The 18,287-nt window shown below is 43.1% G+C and overlaps 1 protein-coding gene across 6 annotated transcripts in view; it reads left to right on the top strand.

The window, feature by feature from the left end:
- Macrod2 (mono-ADP ribosylhydrolase 2) overlaps window positions 1-18,287 on the top strand; it is a 1,832,027-nt gene that overhangs the window by 1,803,749 nt on the left and 9,991 nt on the right. For all 6 annotated transcript variants that reach the window (XM_055602641.1, XM_055602643.1, XM_055602644.1 and 3 more), the window contains one exon: window positions 2,470-2,547. In XM_055602641.1, the coding sequence (XP_055458616.1) occupies window positions 2,470-2,547 (78 nt within the window). The remainder of the gene's footprint in view (window positions 1-2,469; window positions 2,548-18,287) is intronic.

Genomic DNA, 18,287 nt, shown 5'->3' with positions numbered 1-18,287 from the left:
GTGTGTGTGTGTGTGTGTGTGTGTGTGTGTGTGTGTGTGTGTGTGTGTGTTCTGGGAGTTAAACCCATGCACCCACACATTCTCGGCAAGTGCTCTACTGCTTAGCCAGATTCCTAACCTTATACTTGTTTGTACTTCACAGTTGACTTGTGTCAAACCTACAGAAAACCTGAGGTACATAGCAAGGGTATTTCTTCCTTGGTGGGCCCTGACCACTTATATTTTGCCTTCGATCAGTCCTTAAAGATACGGGAGTGCCTGTTCTGTCGTTGGTACTGGAATGCCAGCTCATTCTTCTATTTATCATGGAGTCTGAGCTACAGTCTGTCCAGTACTTCTCCAGGTTCTTGGTAAAGGGTTAGTGTGCAGCACTTTAGCCAACCTCAGGCTCAGAGCCTGTCTCATTACCATCTTAATCTGCATTTTTTTCATAATTATAAAATTGAGTCATCTTTTCACTTGAATGTAGGACGTCATTTCTTACTTTATGAACTCTCAAATCTCTTGCAATTTTTTCCTATTGGACTTTTGGCCTACATTTCTATTGTTAGAAGTTATTTAAATCTTTTAATATTATTAATTGCCTATGACACAATGCAAGTATCTTTCCTTTCAAAATACTTGTAAGCTCCACCCCAAAGCATGTTGTTTCTGAAATCAAATGTTTTTAGTTTTCATTTATGCTATGCATTTAGTCTCACGTGTCAAACATCTCATGCTCCCACCTTAAGGGATGCATCACTGCTTTCTTCTGCACTGAAGTGTAAGTAGTGTGTTAACGGGCAAACGCAAAGTACTAAACTTTCTGGACGTTCCAATAAAGTGTGACATGATAGTGACCAGTCCAGCTGAAGTTCAGGTCTGCTTTCCACGTCCCACTCTCATCCTCAGGCATTCCTAGAAGCAGCAGTGGTCCAGGACAGTTGGTCTTCACGCAGTTTCTTTTCTTGTTAGCCTTTTCCTATGCCAGCTCATCTAATCTTGTATCATAGTTTTATCCGAATGGCATCTCCCTAATGTCTCCTGTCTATTTCACACTCTCCTTCCTACACCCAACGTAAAAGCCTGGTCAGCATTTTCAGTTTAGTGAGCCTTAACTCACACCTCAAACCTTAAAATGACTTTCTTCCTTCCTTTACTCCCCTCCACCTGTCTTTATGTCTTCAAGCTCTGTCCTCCCATGCTACATGCTGGTTGTGTCTAAGCTGTATTTCTCTACCATCAATGTCAGTAAATGGCTGCTGAGAGCTCAGACTGTACTTTCAAAAGCCTTTCCCTCAGAAAGGAATATAAATGGGAGCTGTCCCCTCTTGTTTCATCCCCCTTCTGGCACACTGAGTTGAATATACCCTTCTCTCAGGAAGCCCTCCTGTAAAATGATTTCATCTTCTTTTTAAAATGTACAGAAGTGAGATCGTCACATATTCATATTTATAGCATTTTAACCTAATTTATAAATGCCCTTGTTCTTCACGTGAGAAAAACATACTAGGTATTTAAGCTTTGAGAGTTATTTGTCCTGAATGTTTGGAAATGTGAACAAACCTCTCCCTGCAACAGTTAAGAATGTCCTGTAAGTCGGGTGTGGTGGCCCACACCTGAAGCTCTAGGCAGCAGAGGCAAGGGGATGTCTGAGTTGGAGGCCAGACTGTTTTACAGAGTGAGTTCCAGGACGGTCAGGGCAACACAGAGAAACCCTGTTCGTTTGTTGTTGTTGTTGTTTTTTTTTTTTTTTTTTGGTGGTATAACCTGAACCACAATGAATGGATGGCCTTCTTTCTAAGGGTCATGTAGAAACAGACCACAACCCAGCCCAGCAGCAGGCAGAAACTCAGCACTCCAGTGTGGCGGTGTCTTAGGAGGTCTAGCAAGGCAGCGTGGCTCACCTATAATTGAACAGGAACATTCTCCCTGTGAGGAAAAGGGAACTTTCAGCTTTCAGGTTTGCCTAAGGCGAGAACAGAGGGTTTTTGGTTTTCCCTTCATGTTCTTAAAAGTCTCTTCTCTTCTCCCCCCCATCCTCAGCTCCCTCTCTCCCTTTCTCCCTCCATCTCTTCTCCTCTCTCTCCTTCCCTCCTTCAGTTCCCTCTCCTCTTTCACCTGCCCTCTCCCCTCTGCTGCCCTCCCCACTCTCTCCTCCCTCCTCACTTACTCCCTCTTCCTCCCTCCCTAAATTTAAAGGGAATGTTATATTGATTAAAGCACATTCTTTCTCTTATTCTACTAGATTTCTAATTTGGGAAACTCTGTGTATGTGTATGATTATCTCACAAGTTAAAGAGAACTTAGGAGACGAGACAGCCCCGAGTATTCAAGTATCTCAACCCACGACTTCCTCCTGTAACCAACTTGCAAAAGTTAAATTTCCCGAGTGTTTTTAGGTTTCCGAGGACAGTCGAGGGTGCGTGCAGACTGGCAGCAGAGCTGCACTGATTGTCTAATCAGGGCTCTCTGCTTTCCTTTCTTCAGCTCGAGGTGAGGATGCACCTGCCGTGTTTGCAGAAAGCCAAGGTTCCGGCAACACAGAGAACACCGCAGGTCCTGATGGTGAGTCTGAGCTGCCTATGCTCAACTATGATTCTGTGGTATTGTGGAGAACATGTAATCTAGGATTAAGGGAATGATCCAATCTAGGAATCAACATGTTTGGTTAGAACAAAGAAAATTTCAAAAGCCAAATTCAACCTAGAAAATAATGAAAATGGAAGCCTTTAAAACATACACATATGGAAATACACACACACACACACACACATCCGTGCACGCACCCGCGCACACAGGCACTCACGTGCACGCACGCACGCACGCACGCACGCAAGTGCTCCCAAATTCTGTCTTAAGACAGAACGTGTGGTTTAAACATTCCTTACTCTACTGAAAGCACAGTGAGTCGTTCCAAGGTCAGACTAGAACCTCCCCGCCCTGCTCTTCTCCCTGCTGTCCCAGCATCCCCAGAGCCCTCCGGTGAGCTTGGGCTCAGAATCTGCTCCTACTCTCAAACTGCTTCACCTCTGGCACTTTGGCCAAACACACAATGACTCTTTCAGAGCACCTTAAAAATACCCTTATGAAACTTCAGATGCCTTCAAAATCAGATTCAAATAAAGGTCCCAGAACCGTGATCTTATTAGTGAGCCCTCTCTCTACACCTATGCTAAAGAACTTTCGGGAATACTGTTACTCGCATTAGAAAAATGCCTGTTTCGGCAGACATGATTCTACTGGGCCGTTGAGGCTCTTCTTTTAAATATTAAAGATTTTTTTTTTTTTTCAGTTTGATCAGAGAGGTAACTGAGACAGATTTAGGTGAAATATCTTTTAGTAACACCTAGCACTCTGTGCAAGAGCAGCTGGGAGAAGAGAGCAGCAGCAGCCCACAACAGAAGGGCAGTCCCTCCTGTGGGCTGTTGAAGGCGGGGCCCAGTGAGCACGGCAGCTCCTGAATAGATGCTAGATTAGAGAGAACCCAGTAACTGCCCCCAGGGCGTGGGAAGGGAGAGAAGCTGCAGAGCATGGTTGCCGCTCGCCACAGGCAGCAGCAGGTCTCACAGCTAAGGAAACTGGAAGCCATAGGTTGTCAACAATGGAGACTGATGCGTGTTAATTTATTTTTGGTGTCACATAGCATTATAAAGTGACACTTGCTGTGGTCTACTCTGCTTTGGCTGTACAGACAACCGCACCTCATAACGCCCAAGCTAGGAATATTCACCTCCAATAGTACTCCTTTCTTCACGGTAAAAACTCAAATTCCTTTCAGCTCTTTGAAAGGCAAGTCTAGCCTTCTCTTCTTTCTGCACACACCTTCCTCTGGAGTCCCCACTTCTCAGTCTTACCTCACTGTGGAGGCCCTGCCAGTGTGCCTGATTGCTGGTCACTGGTTTCAATTTCTGCCTCCACCCACTTGTCTTTCTGGACCTGGCCTATTTCTTTTAATCTAATCTCCAGTTCCTTTATTATTTCTATTGTTTTGATGATCACAAGCTCTACTGTAGAGAAGTGCTATCTTTGAGCAATTTTTAATTTTACTTCAATATTTCTGTTGGCCGTTTCTGAAAAATGTCTGCTTAGACTTGTTGCCCATTTATAAAGTAGGTAACACACACCCTTGCTAATATTTTTGTAGTTCCTTCTCTTACTGAGATTTTCTCCCATTTTGCATGACATCTTTTATCCCTGTCAATTATTTTTGCTGCATAAGAGCCTATTAATTTGATGAAATAGCATGTGTCGACTTTTTTTTTTTTTTTTTCCCAAAGATGTTGGCGAGTTTCTATATGGGATCTGGGAACTGAACTTGCAAGAATAGCAAGTTAACCAACAATCCATATCACCAAACCAGGATTTTTATAAGGCTAATGCCAATGTTTACCCACCACATACTGGTTTTCATTTTATTTATTTATTTATTTATTTATTTATTTATTTATTTATTTTTCTTTTTTTTTCATTAATTACACTTTATTCACTTTGTATCCCCCCATAAGCCCCTCTCTCCTCCCTTCCTAATCTTACCTTCCTTCCCCCTTCTTCACGCATGCCCCACCCCAAGCCCACTGATAGGGGAGGTCCCCCTTTCCTTCCTTCTGATCTTAGTCTATCAGACCTCATCACGAGTGGCTACACCATCATCTTCTGTGGCCTGGTAAGGCTGCTCCCCCCTCAGGGGGAGGTGATCAAAGAGCAGGCCAATCAGTTCATATCAGAAGCAGTCCCTCTTCCCATTACTATGGAACCCACTTGGACACTGAACTGCCATGGGCTACATCTGTGCAGGGGTTCTAGGTTATCTCCATGCATGGTACTTGGTTGGAGTATGAGTCTCTGGGAAGACCCCTGTGTTCAAATTTTCTGGTACTGTTGCTCTCCTTGTGGAGTTCCCATCCCCTCCAGCTCTTACTATTTCCCTCTTCTTTCATAAAATTCCATGCACTCTGCCCATCAGTTGTCCACAAGTCTGAGCATCTGCTTTGATAGTCAGCAGGGCAGAGTGTTTCATAGGTCCTCTGTGGCAGGTTCCTAACTTGTTTCCTCTTTTCTTCTTCTTCTGATGTTCATCCTCTTTTCCTTTCGGGATGGGGATTGAACATTTTAGTCGCAACCCTCCCTCTTGCTTAGCTTCTTTAGATGTACAGATTTTAGTAGGTTTGTCCTATATTATAAGTCTATATGAGTGTGTGTCTTTCTGTTTCTGGGACAGCTCACTCAGGATGATCCTTTCCAGTTCCCACCATTTACCTGCAAATTTCATTATTTTTAATTGCTGAGTAATATTCCACTGTTTAGATGTACCACAATTTCCATATCCATTCTTCAGTTGAGAGGCATCTGGGCTGTTTCCAGCTTCTGGCTATTACAAATAAAGCTGCTACAAACATGGTTAAGCAAATGTCCTTATTGTGTACTTGAGCCTCTTTTGGATATATGCCTAGGAGTGGTATGGCTGGATCTTGAGGAACCACTATTCCTAGTGGTCTGAGATTGATTTCCAGAGTGGTTGTACCAGTTTACATTCCCACCAGCAGTGGAGGAGGGTTCCCCTTTCTCCACAACGTCTCGAGCATATGTGTTGTCTCTTGAGTTTTTGATCTTAGCCATTCTGATGCGTGTAAGGTGAAATCTCAGGGTCGTTTTGATTTGCATTTCCCTGATGACTGATGAGGTTAAGCATTTCTTTTAAGTGTTTCTCTGCCATTTGATATTCCTCTACAGAGAATTCTCTGTTTAGCTCTGTGCCCCATTTTTTAATTGGATTACTTTGTTTGCTGCTTTTCAGCTTCTTTAGTTCTTTATATATACTGCATATTGCCCTCTGTCAGATAAAGGGTTGGTGAAGATTCTTTCCCAATCTGTAGACATTCGTTTTGTTCTGAGGACAGTGTCCTTTGCTTTACAGAAGCTTTTCAGTTTCATGAGGTCCCATTTATTGATTGTTGCGCTTAGAGCCTATGCTGTTGGTGTTCTGTTCAAGAGTTGTCTCCTGTACCAATGAGTTCTAGGGTCTTCCCCACTTTTTCTTCTAACTGATTTAATGTGTCTGCTTTTATGTTGAGGTCTTTGATCCACTTGGACTTTAGTTTCGTGCAGGATGATAAGTATGGATCTATTTGCATTTTTCTACATGTAGATATCCAGTTAGACCAACACCATTTGTTGAAGATGCTATCTTTTTTCCATTGTATAGTTTTGGCATCTTTGTCAAAGATCAGGTGTCCATAAGAGTGTGGGTTTATTTCTGGGTCTGCTGTTCGGTTCCATTGATCCACCATTCTGTTTCTATGCCAGTACCATGCAGTTTTTATTACTGTTGCTCTATAGTACAGCTTAAGATCAGGGATGGAGATACCTCCAGAAGATCTTTTATTGTAGAGGACTGTTTTAGCAATTCTCGGTTTCTTGTTAATCCATATGAAGTTGGAAATTTTTCTTTCCAGGTCTGTAAAGAATTGTGTTGGTAATTTGATGGGAATCGCATTGAATCTGTAGGTTGCTTTTGGTAAGATGGCCATTTTTACTATGTTAATCCTGCCAAGCCATGAGCATGGGAGATCTTTCCATCTTCTCATATCTTCCTCTAATTCTTTCTTCAGAGACTTGAAAATTTTCATGCAAGTCTTTGAGTTGCTTGGTTAAGGTTACACCACGGTACTTTATGTCATTTGTGGCTATTGTGAAGTGTATTGTTTCCTTAATTTCTTTCCTCAGCCCTTTTGTCTTTTGTGTATAGGAGGGATACTGATTTTTTTGACTTAATATTGTATCTGGCCACTTTGATGAAGGTGTTTATCAGCTGAAGGAGTTCCCTGGTAGAATTTTTGGGGTCACTCAGGTATACTATCATATCATCTGCAAATAGTGATAATTTGACTTCTTCCTTTCCAATTTGTATCCCCTTGATCTCCTTCAACTGTCTTATTGCTCTAGCAAGGACTTCCAGAACTATGTTGAAGAGATATGGAGAGAGTGGCCAGCCTTGCCTTGTCCCTGATTTCAGTGGGATTGATTTAAGTTTCTCTCCATTCAGTTTGATGTTGGCTATAGGCTTGCTGTATATTGCCTTTACTATGTTTAGATATGTGCCTTGTATCCCTGATCTCTCCAATACTTTAAACATGAATGGATGTTGGATTTTGTCAAATGCTTTTTCAGCATCTAAGGAGATTATCATGTGGTTTCTTTCTTTCAGTTTGTTAATATGGTGGATCACATTGATGGATTTCAGTATATTGAACCACTCGTGCATACCTGGGATGAAGCCTACTTGGTCGTAGTGGATGATATCTTTGATGTGTTCTTGTATTCAGTTTGCAAGTATTTTGTTGAGTATTTTTGCATCAATGTTCATGAGGGATATTGACCTGAAATTCTCTTTCTTTGTTGGGTCTTTGTGAGGTTTAGGTACCAAGGTGACTGTGGCTTCATAGAATGAGTTTGGTAATGTTCCTTCTGTTTCTATTTTGTGGAATAGTTTGAAGAGAACTGGAGTTAGCTCTTCTTTGAAGGTCTGATAGAATTCTGCGCTGAAACCATCTGGTCCTGGGCTTTTTTTGGATGGGAGACTTTCGATGACTGCTTCTTTTTCCTTAGGGGATATAGGACTATTTAGTTGATTTACCTGGTCCTGATTCGGCTTTGGTAAGTCAAACTGATCAAGAAAATTGTCCATTTCATTTAGATTTTCAAATTTTGTGGCATATAGACTTTTGAAATAAGGCCTAATGATTGTTTGGATTTCCTCAGTGTCTGTAGTTATGTCCTTCTTTTCATTTCTGATTTTGTTGATTTGGATGGTATCTTTCTGCCTTTTAGTTAGCTTGCCTAAGGGTTTGTCTATCTTGTTGATTTTCTTAAAGAACCAGCTCTTGGTTTCATTGATTCATTGAATTATTTGGTTTTTTTATTCTTTTTTTTTTTAATAACAACATTGAAGTTTTATTCTGTTTCCATTGGATAGATTAGAAGATCTTTGATACTCCTTCCTCTTGTACATTAGGTTAGGTAAACAGAATCATAACATAATCCAATGCTAGAATTAAGGCTACCATTCAAATGAATTATTAAACAAGTAAACTATAATCTGTCTATATCACTAATTAATTGATATCTTTTTTTAATTTTATTTTTCTCATTAGTTACATTTTGTTAATTCTGTATCCCAGCTGTATCCCTCATTCCCTCCCCAGTCCCACCCTCCCTCCCTCATCTCCTCCCTGCCCCTTTCCAAGTCCACCGATAGGGGAGGACCTCCTCCCCTTTCATATGACTCCGTTTTGTCAGGTATTTTCAGGACTGACTGCAAAGTCCTCCTCTGTGGCCTAACAGTACTACTCCTCCCTTGGGAGGTGGGGAGGTCAAAGAGCCAGCCATTGAGTTCCTGTTAGAAATAGTCCTTGTTCCCCTTACTATGGGAAAGAAATTGATTACTGAGCTATCACAGGTCACATCCGAGCAGAGGTTCTAGGTTTTATTCTCTCATGGTCTTTGGTTGAGTGTCCATCTCAGAAAAGACCCTGTGCCCAGATATGTTTGGTCCTTATGGAGCTCCTATCCTTTCCACATCACACTCCGCTTCTTTCATATGATTCCCTGCACTCTGCCGAGGGTTTGGTTATGAGTGTTGAATCTGTAGATTGCTTTTGGCAGAATGGCCATTTTCACAATGTTAATCCTACCAATTCATGAGCATGGGAGATCTTTCCATCTTCTGAGATCTTCTTCAATTTCTTTCTTCAGAGACTTGAAGTTTTTCTCAAACAGGTCTTTCACTTGCTTGGTTAGAGTCACCCCAAGGTACTTTATGTTATTAGTGGCTATTGTGAAGGGTGTCGTTTCCCTAATTTCTTTCTCAGCCCTTTTGTCTTTTGTGTATAGGAGGGCTTCTGATTTTTTTGAGTTGATTTTGTACCCTGCCACTTTGCTGAAGGTGTTTATCAGCTGAAGGAGTTCTCTGGTTGAATTTTTGGGGTCACTCATGTATACTATCATATCATCTGCAAATAGTGCAAATAGTGACACTTTGACCTCTTCCTTTCCAATTTGTATCCCCTTGATCTCCTTTAGTTGTCTTATTGCTCTGGCTAGGACTTCAAATACTATGTTGAAGAGATATGGAGAGAGTGGGCAGCCTTGTCTTGTCCCTGATTTCAGTGGGACTGATTTAAGTTTCTCTTCATTGAGTTTGATGTTGGCTGTAGGCTTGCTGTATATTGCCTTTACTATGTTTAAGTATGTGCCTTGTATTCCTGATCTCTCCAAGACTTTAAACATGAATGGGTGTTGGACTTTGTCAAATGCTTTTTCGGCGTCCAAGGAGATGATCATGTGGTTTTTCTCCTTTAGTTTGTTTATGTGGTGGATTACATTGATGGATTTCCGTATGTTGAACCACCCTTGCATGCCTGGGATGAAGCCTACTTGGTCATGGTGGATGATATCTTTGATGTGTTCTTGGATTCGGTTTGCAAGTATTTTATTGAGTATTTTTGCATCAATATTCATAAGAGAGATAGGTCTGAAGTTCTCTTTTTTTGTTGGGTCTCTGTGAGTGTATCTTCAGCACCCGAGATTCTCTCTTCCATCTCTTGTATTCTATTAGTGATGCTTACCTTTGTGATTCCTTCTCTTTTCTCTAAGTTCTTCAGTTCCAGGGTTTTCTCGGTTTGTTTTCTTTATTGATTCTAATTCTGTTTTCATGTCTTGCAACATTTCCTTTATCTGTTTGAGTGTGGATTCCTGTGTCTCCAAGATGGTCTCTCTATTTTTTTGATGTTTCCTCTCTTAGTGCCTCTGCTTCTGCCTCCAATTGTTTGGCTATATTTGCATGTGTTTCTTTAAGAGCTTCTTCATTCACTTTGTTTTTCTTTGTTTCTATTTGGGAGGCCAAATCTTTAAGGGATTTTTTTGTTTCCTCTTTAACTGTTTGAATCTCTATGATTATTTCTCTGAGAGATTTGTTGGTTTCCTCTTTATGTGCCTCAATTAACTGGATAATCATAGCTTTAAAATCATTTTCTTGTGTTTCTGCTGAGTTGGAGTGTCCAATAATTTTGGAGGTTTGCTGGTGAAGCCATGATATCTTGATTTGTGTTGGTTGTGTTCTTTCGCCGACCTTTGGCCATTTGGTTATCCTTAGTGTTCACTGTCTGTTCCTGGATTCTGCAGGTCAGACTGGTTTTTTTTCTGGTATCTGGAGAATTCTTCAGGAAAATGGGTGAGGTCTAGTGGTTTCAGTGTGTATGTTGGTTATTCAGCTATACCTATAAAAGGAAAGTTCACAGGCACAAAAGGACAAATGCGGGGTAGCGTGTGTTTGAGCGTGTGCTTGTGGGTGTGTCCTAAGGGAAGGGTGTTGGTGAATGAAGGGGCCTTCAGTGTGTGAGAGGGGTGCCCTGCAGGCACTGAAATTGTTGCAGGCGCTAAGGGATCGCAGGCGCTAAGGAATCGCAAGCGCTGTTGAAGAATGCGCGCACGTATTGATTTTACAAGTCTGCTGGTCTTTGGTGTCTATTCAGCTGGTTTTCTGCCACTGAGGGGTTGGATGGCCCATACAATCACTGGCTGGGCAGCCCTGTGTATTCTGTGCTGCCACTTGCAGACTTGGGGCCTGGGAAGGGTTGTACTGTGGATCTGAGTCTCTGTGGCTAGCACTGTATTGGGTGTACGCTCTGGCAGGGTGGAGTTTCGGTGGTGCGTGCACTCCTGCAGAGCTGGGTGGTGGTGGTAGTGGGGGGTGTGTTCCGCAGGTCAAGAGCTCGGGGAGAGGGCCCTAGGTGGGGTGTGTTCTCCTCTGAGTGGTGGCATTCAGCAGGTAGTTACTGCTCTCCGCTGGGGCTGCGGGGTCTGGAGCCCTGCCTCCAGCCGTCTTGGTCTTGGGTCCCAGACACTGAGCTTTGCGGCTTTGGTATCCGGGAAGAATTGTATTGTGGATCTGAGTCTCTGTGGTTAGCGCTCAGTGGTTGGAGCTCTGTGATTGGGCCTGCGCTCCTCCTGTGAGGAGGTTTCTGGGGTTATTGTGCTCTGGCCGCTTGGGACCTGAGCTCCACTGCACTTCCTGCTGCGGTCTAGCTTAGGATCGCATCAGCGGGATGGGGGAGGGGATGTTCTGTGGGTCCGGAGAGCCCTGAGCGCCCTCAGCGGGCCGGGTGGGATGTGTGTCCAAGGAGGGGATGGGTGTTAAACCAGTGGTTACAGCAGACCACTGCTGTAAGGGGCCCGGAGCACTGCCTCTGCTGCCTTGATCTCCCGATGTGAGCTTTGCGCTCAGCTGCCTGGTGCTGTGGGGGTGGGGGGTGGGGGGGTGTTTCCCCGCAGGAGGCCCGGACAAGGGAAGCACCCTATTTCCTTCCCGGAGAAGTCCGCGCCCGATCTAAATCTACTAGCACGCCACGCTTCTGTGGTGGCCCCTCTCCTTTAGAAAGCCCAAAAGTCCAAATTCTAGCTTCGATTGACTCTCCACTCACCAATTCCGGAGATTCATGTCTTCTGCCTCTCCTTTAACTTGGGGAAATTTTCTTCAATGATTTTGTTAAAAATATTTTCTGGGCCTTGGAGAAGGGAGTCTTCTTTTTCCTCTATACCTATTATTCTTAGGTTTTGTCTTTTCATATTGTCTTGGATTTCTTGGATGGTCTGCGTCAAGAATTTTTTGGATTTAACATTTTCTTTGACAGATACATCAATTTTTTCCATTGTATCTTCCACACCTGATTCTTTCTTCCATCTCTTGTAGTCTATTGGTTATGCTTACCTCTGTGGTTCCTTTTCTGTTCTCTTTCCTAAGTTCTTTCTCTCCACAATTTTTTCCATTTGTGTTTTCTTTAATTTTTCCAATTCTATTTTCAGGTCTTGAGCCATTTTGTTGATTTTCTTCACCTGTCTGACTGTATTTACCTGTTTTTCCTTCAATTCCTTCAGCTGTTTGTTTGTACAATCCTCTGTTTCTTTTATTTCTTTCAGTGATTTAAGTATTTCCTCTCTAAAGGCCACGAACTGTTTGGCTGCAACTTCCTGTATTTCTTCACGATGAACATAATCTGTTTTTCTTTATCTTCTTCTATTTCTTTACTGATGGCGAAAATCTGTTTGTTTTTATCTTCCTGTATTTCTTTATATATGGCCATAATCTGTTTGAGTTTATCTTCTTCTAGGTCTTTACACATTTTGTTTCCTCTGTTATCCTCTCATGAGCATAGATGTTAGGTCATCTTCTTGGATTTCAGTTATGCTGGGGTGTCCAGGGCTACTTGCCCCTGGATAACTGGGTTCTGGAGATGCCATATTGCTCTGTCTTTTATTGGTTGAGCTTTTACACTGGCCTCTACCCATTGGGCTATCTTAGGTGTTTGCAGTTAGTTTCTGGTGGTTCCTGAAATCCTGTGTTGGAGAGAATCTCCTTTGCAGGAAGATGGTTTTTCCTGGAGGAAGCTTCCTCAGCTTTTTGGGTATGGTCACTGTATGGCCGGTGTTTTTCAGGAGTTGCCACAGCTCACCTCAGGCATAGAGACCTGAGTGGTAACTGTAGTCCTTGTTAGTCGAGAGGGCTCCCCATTCACCCGGAGAAGTCCCGGAGACAGCTGCCATGCTTCTGGGTTTCTTGCTGTAAATTTAGTGAGCTGCTGCTGTAAGCTGGGTGTCCCGTGGTTTGGTCAGTTTTGTTAGGGATAACTGGTTGCCCCTTGGAGCAATATCTGGGGGTTGATATGGGGGATCCCAGGCTTCTGTAGGTCTGAGGTTGTAGCTCTGTGCCCTAGTACCCAAGCGGTAATCTGTGTCAGGTGAGTACCGGCTCTCCTAGTAGCAGCAGGCTAGCTGGTGCACAGCAGCTCCCTGGGTTGGGCTGCTCTGAGGGACCTGTTCCAGGGATATACTGGGTGGCCTAAGTCTGTCCCCTTTGCTTAGTTCCCTGTGGGGATTTCTCCCAACAAGGACTCCAAGTCTCTGGTGCCCTGGGACACACATTTCTGTCTGTGAGAAATCTTTGGTGCAGAGCAGGTCTCTGGGGTGGCAGCACAGGCGCTCACTGGTCTGTGGGACCTTTTCCAGGGATATACTGGATGACCTAACTGGGTCCCCGTTTCCTTCCTTACCTGTGGGGTTTACGCCCGACAGGGATTCTCAGTCTCTGTTGCCCTGGGGCACACAGCTCTGTCTGTGCCAGAAAGCTGGGCACACAGTAAGTCTCTGTGGTCGCAGCTGGAGCCCAGTTCAGGAATGGCGGCTCACACCAGCCATTCTGTGAGAACTTTTCCAGGGAAAGACTCAGTGACCATAGGTCAGTCATGTTTCCTTCCTTCCCTGTGGTGTTTTCTCCCAATCTCTGATGCCCTGGGGAGCACAGTTCTGTCTGTGACAGAGAGTTTGGTGCACAGCAGGTCTCTGGTATTTTTGTGCCCACCATTCAGCCTGGGAAGGTGATCAGGACACTCAGGCGTGTGGCTCTGGTCTGGCGACCTAGTGCCTGCGGGACCCCGGGATCTCTTTCGGGTTCTGGCTGGGTGACCTGAGAGTGGCCCCGACTGATTCCCATACTGTGGGGGTTTCCTCTCACCTGGGAAACACAATCGCTGTTGTTTTAGGGCCCAGAGTTCAGTCTCTTGGTCGCTGTAAGGAAAATGTTCTGATCCTCAGGCACAGTGTTATCCTGGTGCCACCATCTTGTTCTCCCCACTTGTCTACTTTTGCATTTGTTTCCTGTGCTTTTTCTGTTTTATTTTTATTAATTACAAGTTTACTCACTTTGCATCCCCCTGTAACTCCCTCCCACCTCCCTTCCCAATCCTAACCTCCCTTCCCCTTCTCCACCCATGCCCCCTCTCCAAGTCCACTGATAGAGGAGGTTGTCTTCTCTTTCCTTCTGATCCTAGTCTGTCAGGTCTCATCAGGAGTTCCTGTGCAAGGAGGTCCTTGCCCTTGCTCATGTCTGAGCATAGTTTCTTATCTTCTGAGTCTTTAATCTTCCTTTAGTTGATTTTTGAGGAGGAGGAGCCTAGTTTACTCTCCTGCATGTAGATATCCAATGCTTGTGTATCACAAGGCATCTAGTTATGTCCATAGTGCCTTCTGGGCTCTCAAGCGATCCTCATGTCTGTTTTAAAGTTCAAACCTTGGTGTTTTGTTCCTTTCAGTTTTGAAGTATGTTCAGTTCTTTTTGTTCAAGATCATTTGGCTGCTTGAGATTCTTCTGGCTACATAAAAAGTCATTTTTCCAATTTTGATATAGATTAAATGGGGTAGTAAAAATGTTTCTACTTTTTGTGTCCTCTTTAGTGTCTTTTGTCAATGTTTTGTAGTTAAGTTTCCTCTTAGGTATGGGATTAATTTCTTTATTTGTATTTAAGACAAGTCATTATGGGCCTATAGCAACTCTATATGTGTTTTGACATATAGCAATGCTACACATTTTTGTATGCTGATTATATGCTAATACAACTTTGCTGAATTTAGTATCAGTCCTACTAGAGAGGAGTTGTTGGTGTTTCCTGTAAATAAAATCAAATCACATGTAAACATGAGCAACCTTTCACTTTGGGTGGCCTTTATGAGGTCTACTGTTTGCCTGAGTGCCCTGGCTACAATTTGCAGAACTCTGTCAAGTGAGAGTGGAGAGAGTAAGGTACTCTTATTTCATATTTTAGGCAGAAAGCTTGTGAGTTGGGTTATTATAATTGATATTTATGTTATCTTTATAGAATTTGTCCAGCACTTTAAATCATGAAACAACTTTGATTTTTATCGGATGCCTTCTTGGCATCGATCGACGTAACTTGATGGGGCTTTTACCCTGGTGCTGTGGTGCAGCATGTGTGCCAGTTTGCACTTATTGAACCATCATTACCTCCCCGGATGAGTCACACCCATCCTAGTGGATAATTTTTGGTTTCTAAGTTTTGTTAATGATTTTACATTTGTGTTTGTTGCTCTGTATAGTTGGGGGAGGAGAGGAGAAGAATCACCTGGCTATTTAATGAAGGTAATGTTGGCTTTGCCTTTGGAAGAATTTCTCTCCTATTTCTAAAATAACTTTTATAAATCAGTATTAGTTCTTCAAATGTTACCATCACTGAACAAAGCCTAGAGCTGCTGACGCCATCAGTAGCGGGTAGTCATTTTATTATTGACTCAGTCTCCGTTCTTGTTGCTGGTGACTTCTGTTTCTTCATGGTTCAGTCTCAAGGATGTGTAGGTGTTTGACACATACAGTTGTTATGTACGTGGTCAAGTTGTTTCTATTGACCAGCTGTATTGCCTCCCTTTAAATCTGATTTTAGAATTCTCTTTCCTTACATTAGCTGAGAATTCATTAATTTAGCTTTCCAACTGCAGCCCTGGGGCTGAGGCGCAATTTAACCCTCTTGTTTGTGATCGTCAGTCTAGATGACCTTACCATGGCTGCAAGCCATGTTCAAGTCCTTGTTGCTGTCTTAAGAGAGTCTGACTCTCCACTTAGGTCTATTACAATCTGTTTTATATATTTAAATAGCTTGTTCTCTTGCAGAATTGACCCCTTTGTCATTTTAAAACAACCCCCTTACCACTTTTCACAGTTAGTACGTTTTATCTAATAAATGTATGGCTATTCCTTACTCCATTTGGGTCCCCTTAGCATGGAGACTTTGCTCCATCTCTTTGTTCTCGATCTATACAGGCTTTGAGTGGTGAAACAAGCTTCATTGAACCATTATGGAGTTTGGCCATGTGCTCTATCCCAACCAGTAACTGTGACTTTTAATTGGAAAGTTAATTCATTTACATTCAAGGTAATTATTGATGGGTAAACTCTTAGTTCAGCTGTTATATAAATCATCCCCTAGTCTTCTTGTACATTCAGTTTTCATTTTTCTGGTTTGTTTTACAATTATTTTCCTCACACTTGACACAACACTTATAAAAAAAAATCTTCTGAAATACTACAGAGAATAGAAACAAAGGGCCAAATTGCTTAAATATGGTCCATACCTATAACCTCAGCACTTTAGAAGTAGAGGCAAGGAAGGTAAGGAGTTCAAGGTCGTTCTCAGCTAGTTTAGTCCACCCTGGCTATATAAGATGCTGTTTTTAAAAGTGGGAGAAGAAACAGACTAAAGAATAGTTTTTTGAGCTTCTGAAAATCCAAATTTCCATCTTTGGGTAATGCGATTTCTCGTTCGATTGTTCTGGTTATCATTAATTGTTTGAGTTTTCTTTCTCAAAGTATTCCTCTATGTGCCAGTGCACTGCTGGGCATTTTGATTTGCTTGTAGATTGGCACACATTTAACACACCTATTGCTCGTTTTACTCAATAGCTTTCAGTTTGAAAGGTCCCTTTGCATTGGGTCTCATACATGTTCTTGGCTTTGGTTTGGCGATGCCTCCTGTGTACCTCTGCATATTGTTTCTCCCCATTGTTACTAGAGAGATCACATGCCGTCCTCTCCAGGCCTGTAGCATTTGCTGAGCTATCTGCTGGCAGGTGACCCGGGACACTCGTGAACATTATTTCTTTTCTCTAACAACATTGAGAATCTCTTTATCACTTTTCTTTAATCATAAGATATGTTGGGAGGGTGGACTAATTAAGTTTGATTGTTGATCCTTAGCCTTACTTATATCTGGATGTTTGTGTTATTCATGAGGAAAGAGTTATTTCTTTGAATAATTTCTACTCCTTTGCCATTCTTGGACTCTAATTAACCAAATATTTGTTTTTAAAATATGGTCCCAAAGATAACTGGTTTGCCTTTCTCATTTTTAGTTGTGTATCTCATGGTAGCATGAATTCTAGCTCACTAATGGCTTTCCTTGACTAACATCCTGGTGTTTTCTAATCTGCTTTAATTTTCTAAGCATATTTTTCAGCTCAGGTTTTAGGCATGAATCTTAAAATTCCTTTCATTTGTGTAGCATGTGTTTTAATTTCCAGTATCATTGAAGCTCTTTCCTTAAAACAAGTGTTTAAATTTCCTTAGAGTTTTCCTGTACTGTTTCCTACCTGGTCAGTTTTTGGCATCTTATTTTGGGCATGAAGTGATGTCACAACTTCCGCAAAATACCCGATATTGTTAGCACATGAGGCCATTTCATTACCAACGAGTGAGCTCCTGCACAACTTTCTCAGTGGCCATCTTTCAGAAATGTGAATCAGGCCACACATGTTTTCTCCTCCCCCATCCTGTGTTTCAGCCAAAAATTGTCCAAACACACTCTTGACTTCATTGTTCATAGACAGCATCTGTCCCCACAGGCCTGTTATCAGCCTGTGGTGCAGTGCCAGGCCGAGGCTCAGACTGACGTCCGAAAAATTCTCTGTTGATCGTCTGGCCTCCAGCTCCAATGGCACATTTGTGGCCAGTGACACTGCCGAGAGTAGCACCGCACTGGGGTAGGTCCAGGGTACGTACCAACATGATGGCTTATTGGAGAAGTGAAATTGTAGCAAATGATTGCCGCAACGCCGGCAATGCTAGATACCGTACAACTCTATTACTTAGTCCCCTGGGCTCTAAGCCCATACTAAGCTGGGATGGTGCTGACCACAACAGTCCCCACTGATGCTAAGCTGGGATGCGCCTAGGTTTTACGGAGGCAAGGATCAGCATGGTCAGCTACACCATGGTTGGTATTGGTGCTGGACCAAACACAGGCTGCTTCCTATACCTGGTGCCAGGACAGTGTAGGAACTCGGTTAACTGGCTGGTTAAAGCTGCATTAGCTGAGACTTGAAATAGGAAAGCCAGTTCCTGGGCTATCAACGCTAGCACGAAGCTGGGTCACACGCAAGGCTCATAGCTGCAGAGATTTTCATAACGACAGGAAGAGAACATCTGGGCTGTGGGCTGCCAAAGGCGGAGTCTATTCTGGGAGTACACAGGTGCTGAGGTTAGAACTGTTCTATCAGGCTTTGAGCTGTGGCAAACACAAGAGCTTCACTTTCTACCAGGTCCTGGGTGGAAGTGCAGCAGGACGGAAGCAGCCGCTCGCTAGCTTGCTCTCATACCTTTCTTCCCAGGACGGAGAGCCTTGTTCTTCCTCAGCTGCCACAGACTCAACCAGGCCTTGTAGAGGCAGTTAGCTCCCAAACCTAATGTAGTTTCAGTGATTCAGGCCCTGGGTCTGTACCTGGAGGCTCACAGTCCTTTCTCCAGCACCAGACTTCACTGTGGCTAGCTTTGTTCTGAGTTTCAGGTTTAAAACTTGGTCTCAAGTATATAGCCCTTTCATAGACAAGAAACCCAGCCACGCAGGGATGTTTGAGGGGAAGGGTGCCACAGGCAAGCCCTTACCTCCTGTTGTCTTCTCATTTTGTAACAA

The sequence above is a fragment of the Psammomys obesus genome, unplaced genomic scaffold (assembly GCF_907164565.1).
Source record: "Psammomys obesus unplaced genomic scaffold, mPsaObe1.curated_primary_1811, whole genome shotgun sequence".
Lineage (NCBI taxonomy): Eukaryota > Metazoa > Chordata > Mammalia > Rodentia > Muridae > Psammomys > Psammomys obesus.
This window is presented reverse-complemented; position numbering and strand designations above follow the sequence as displayed.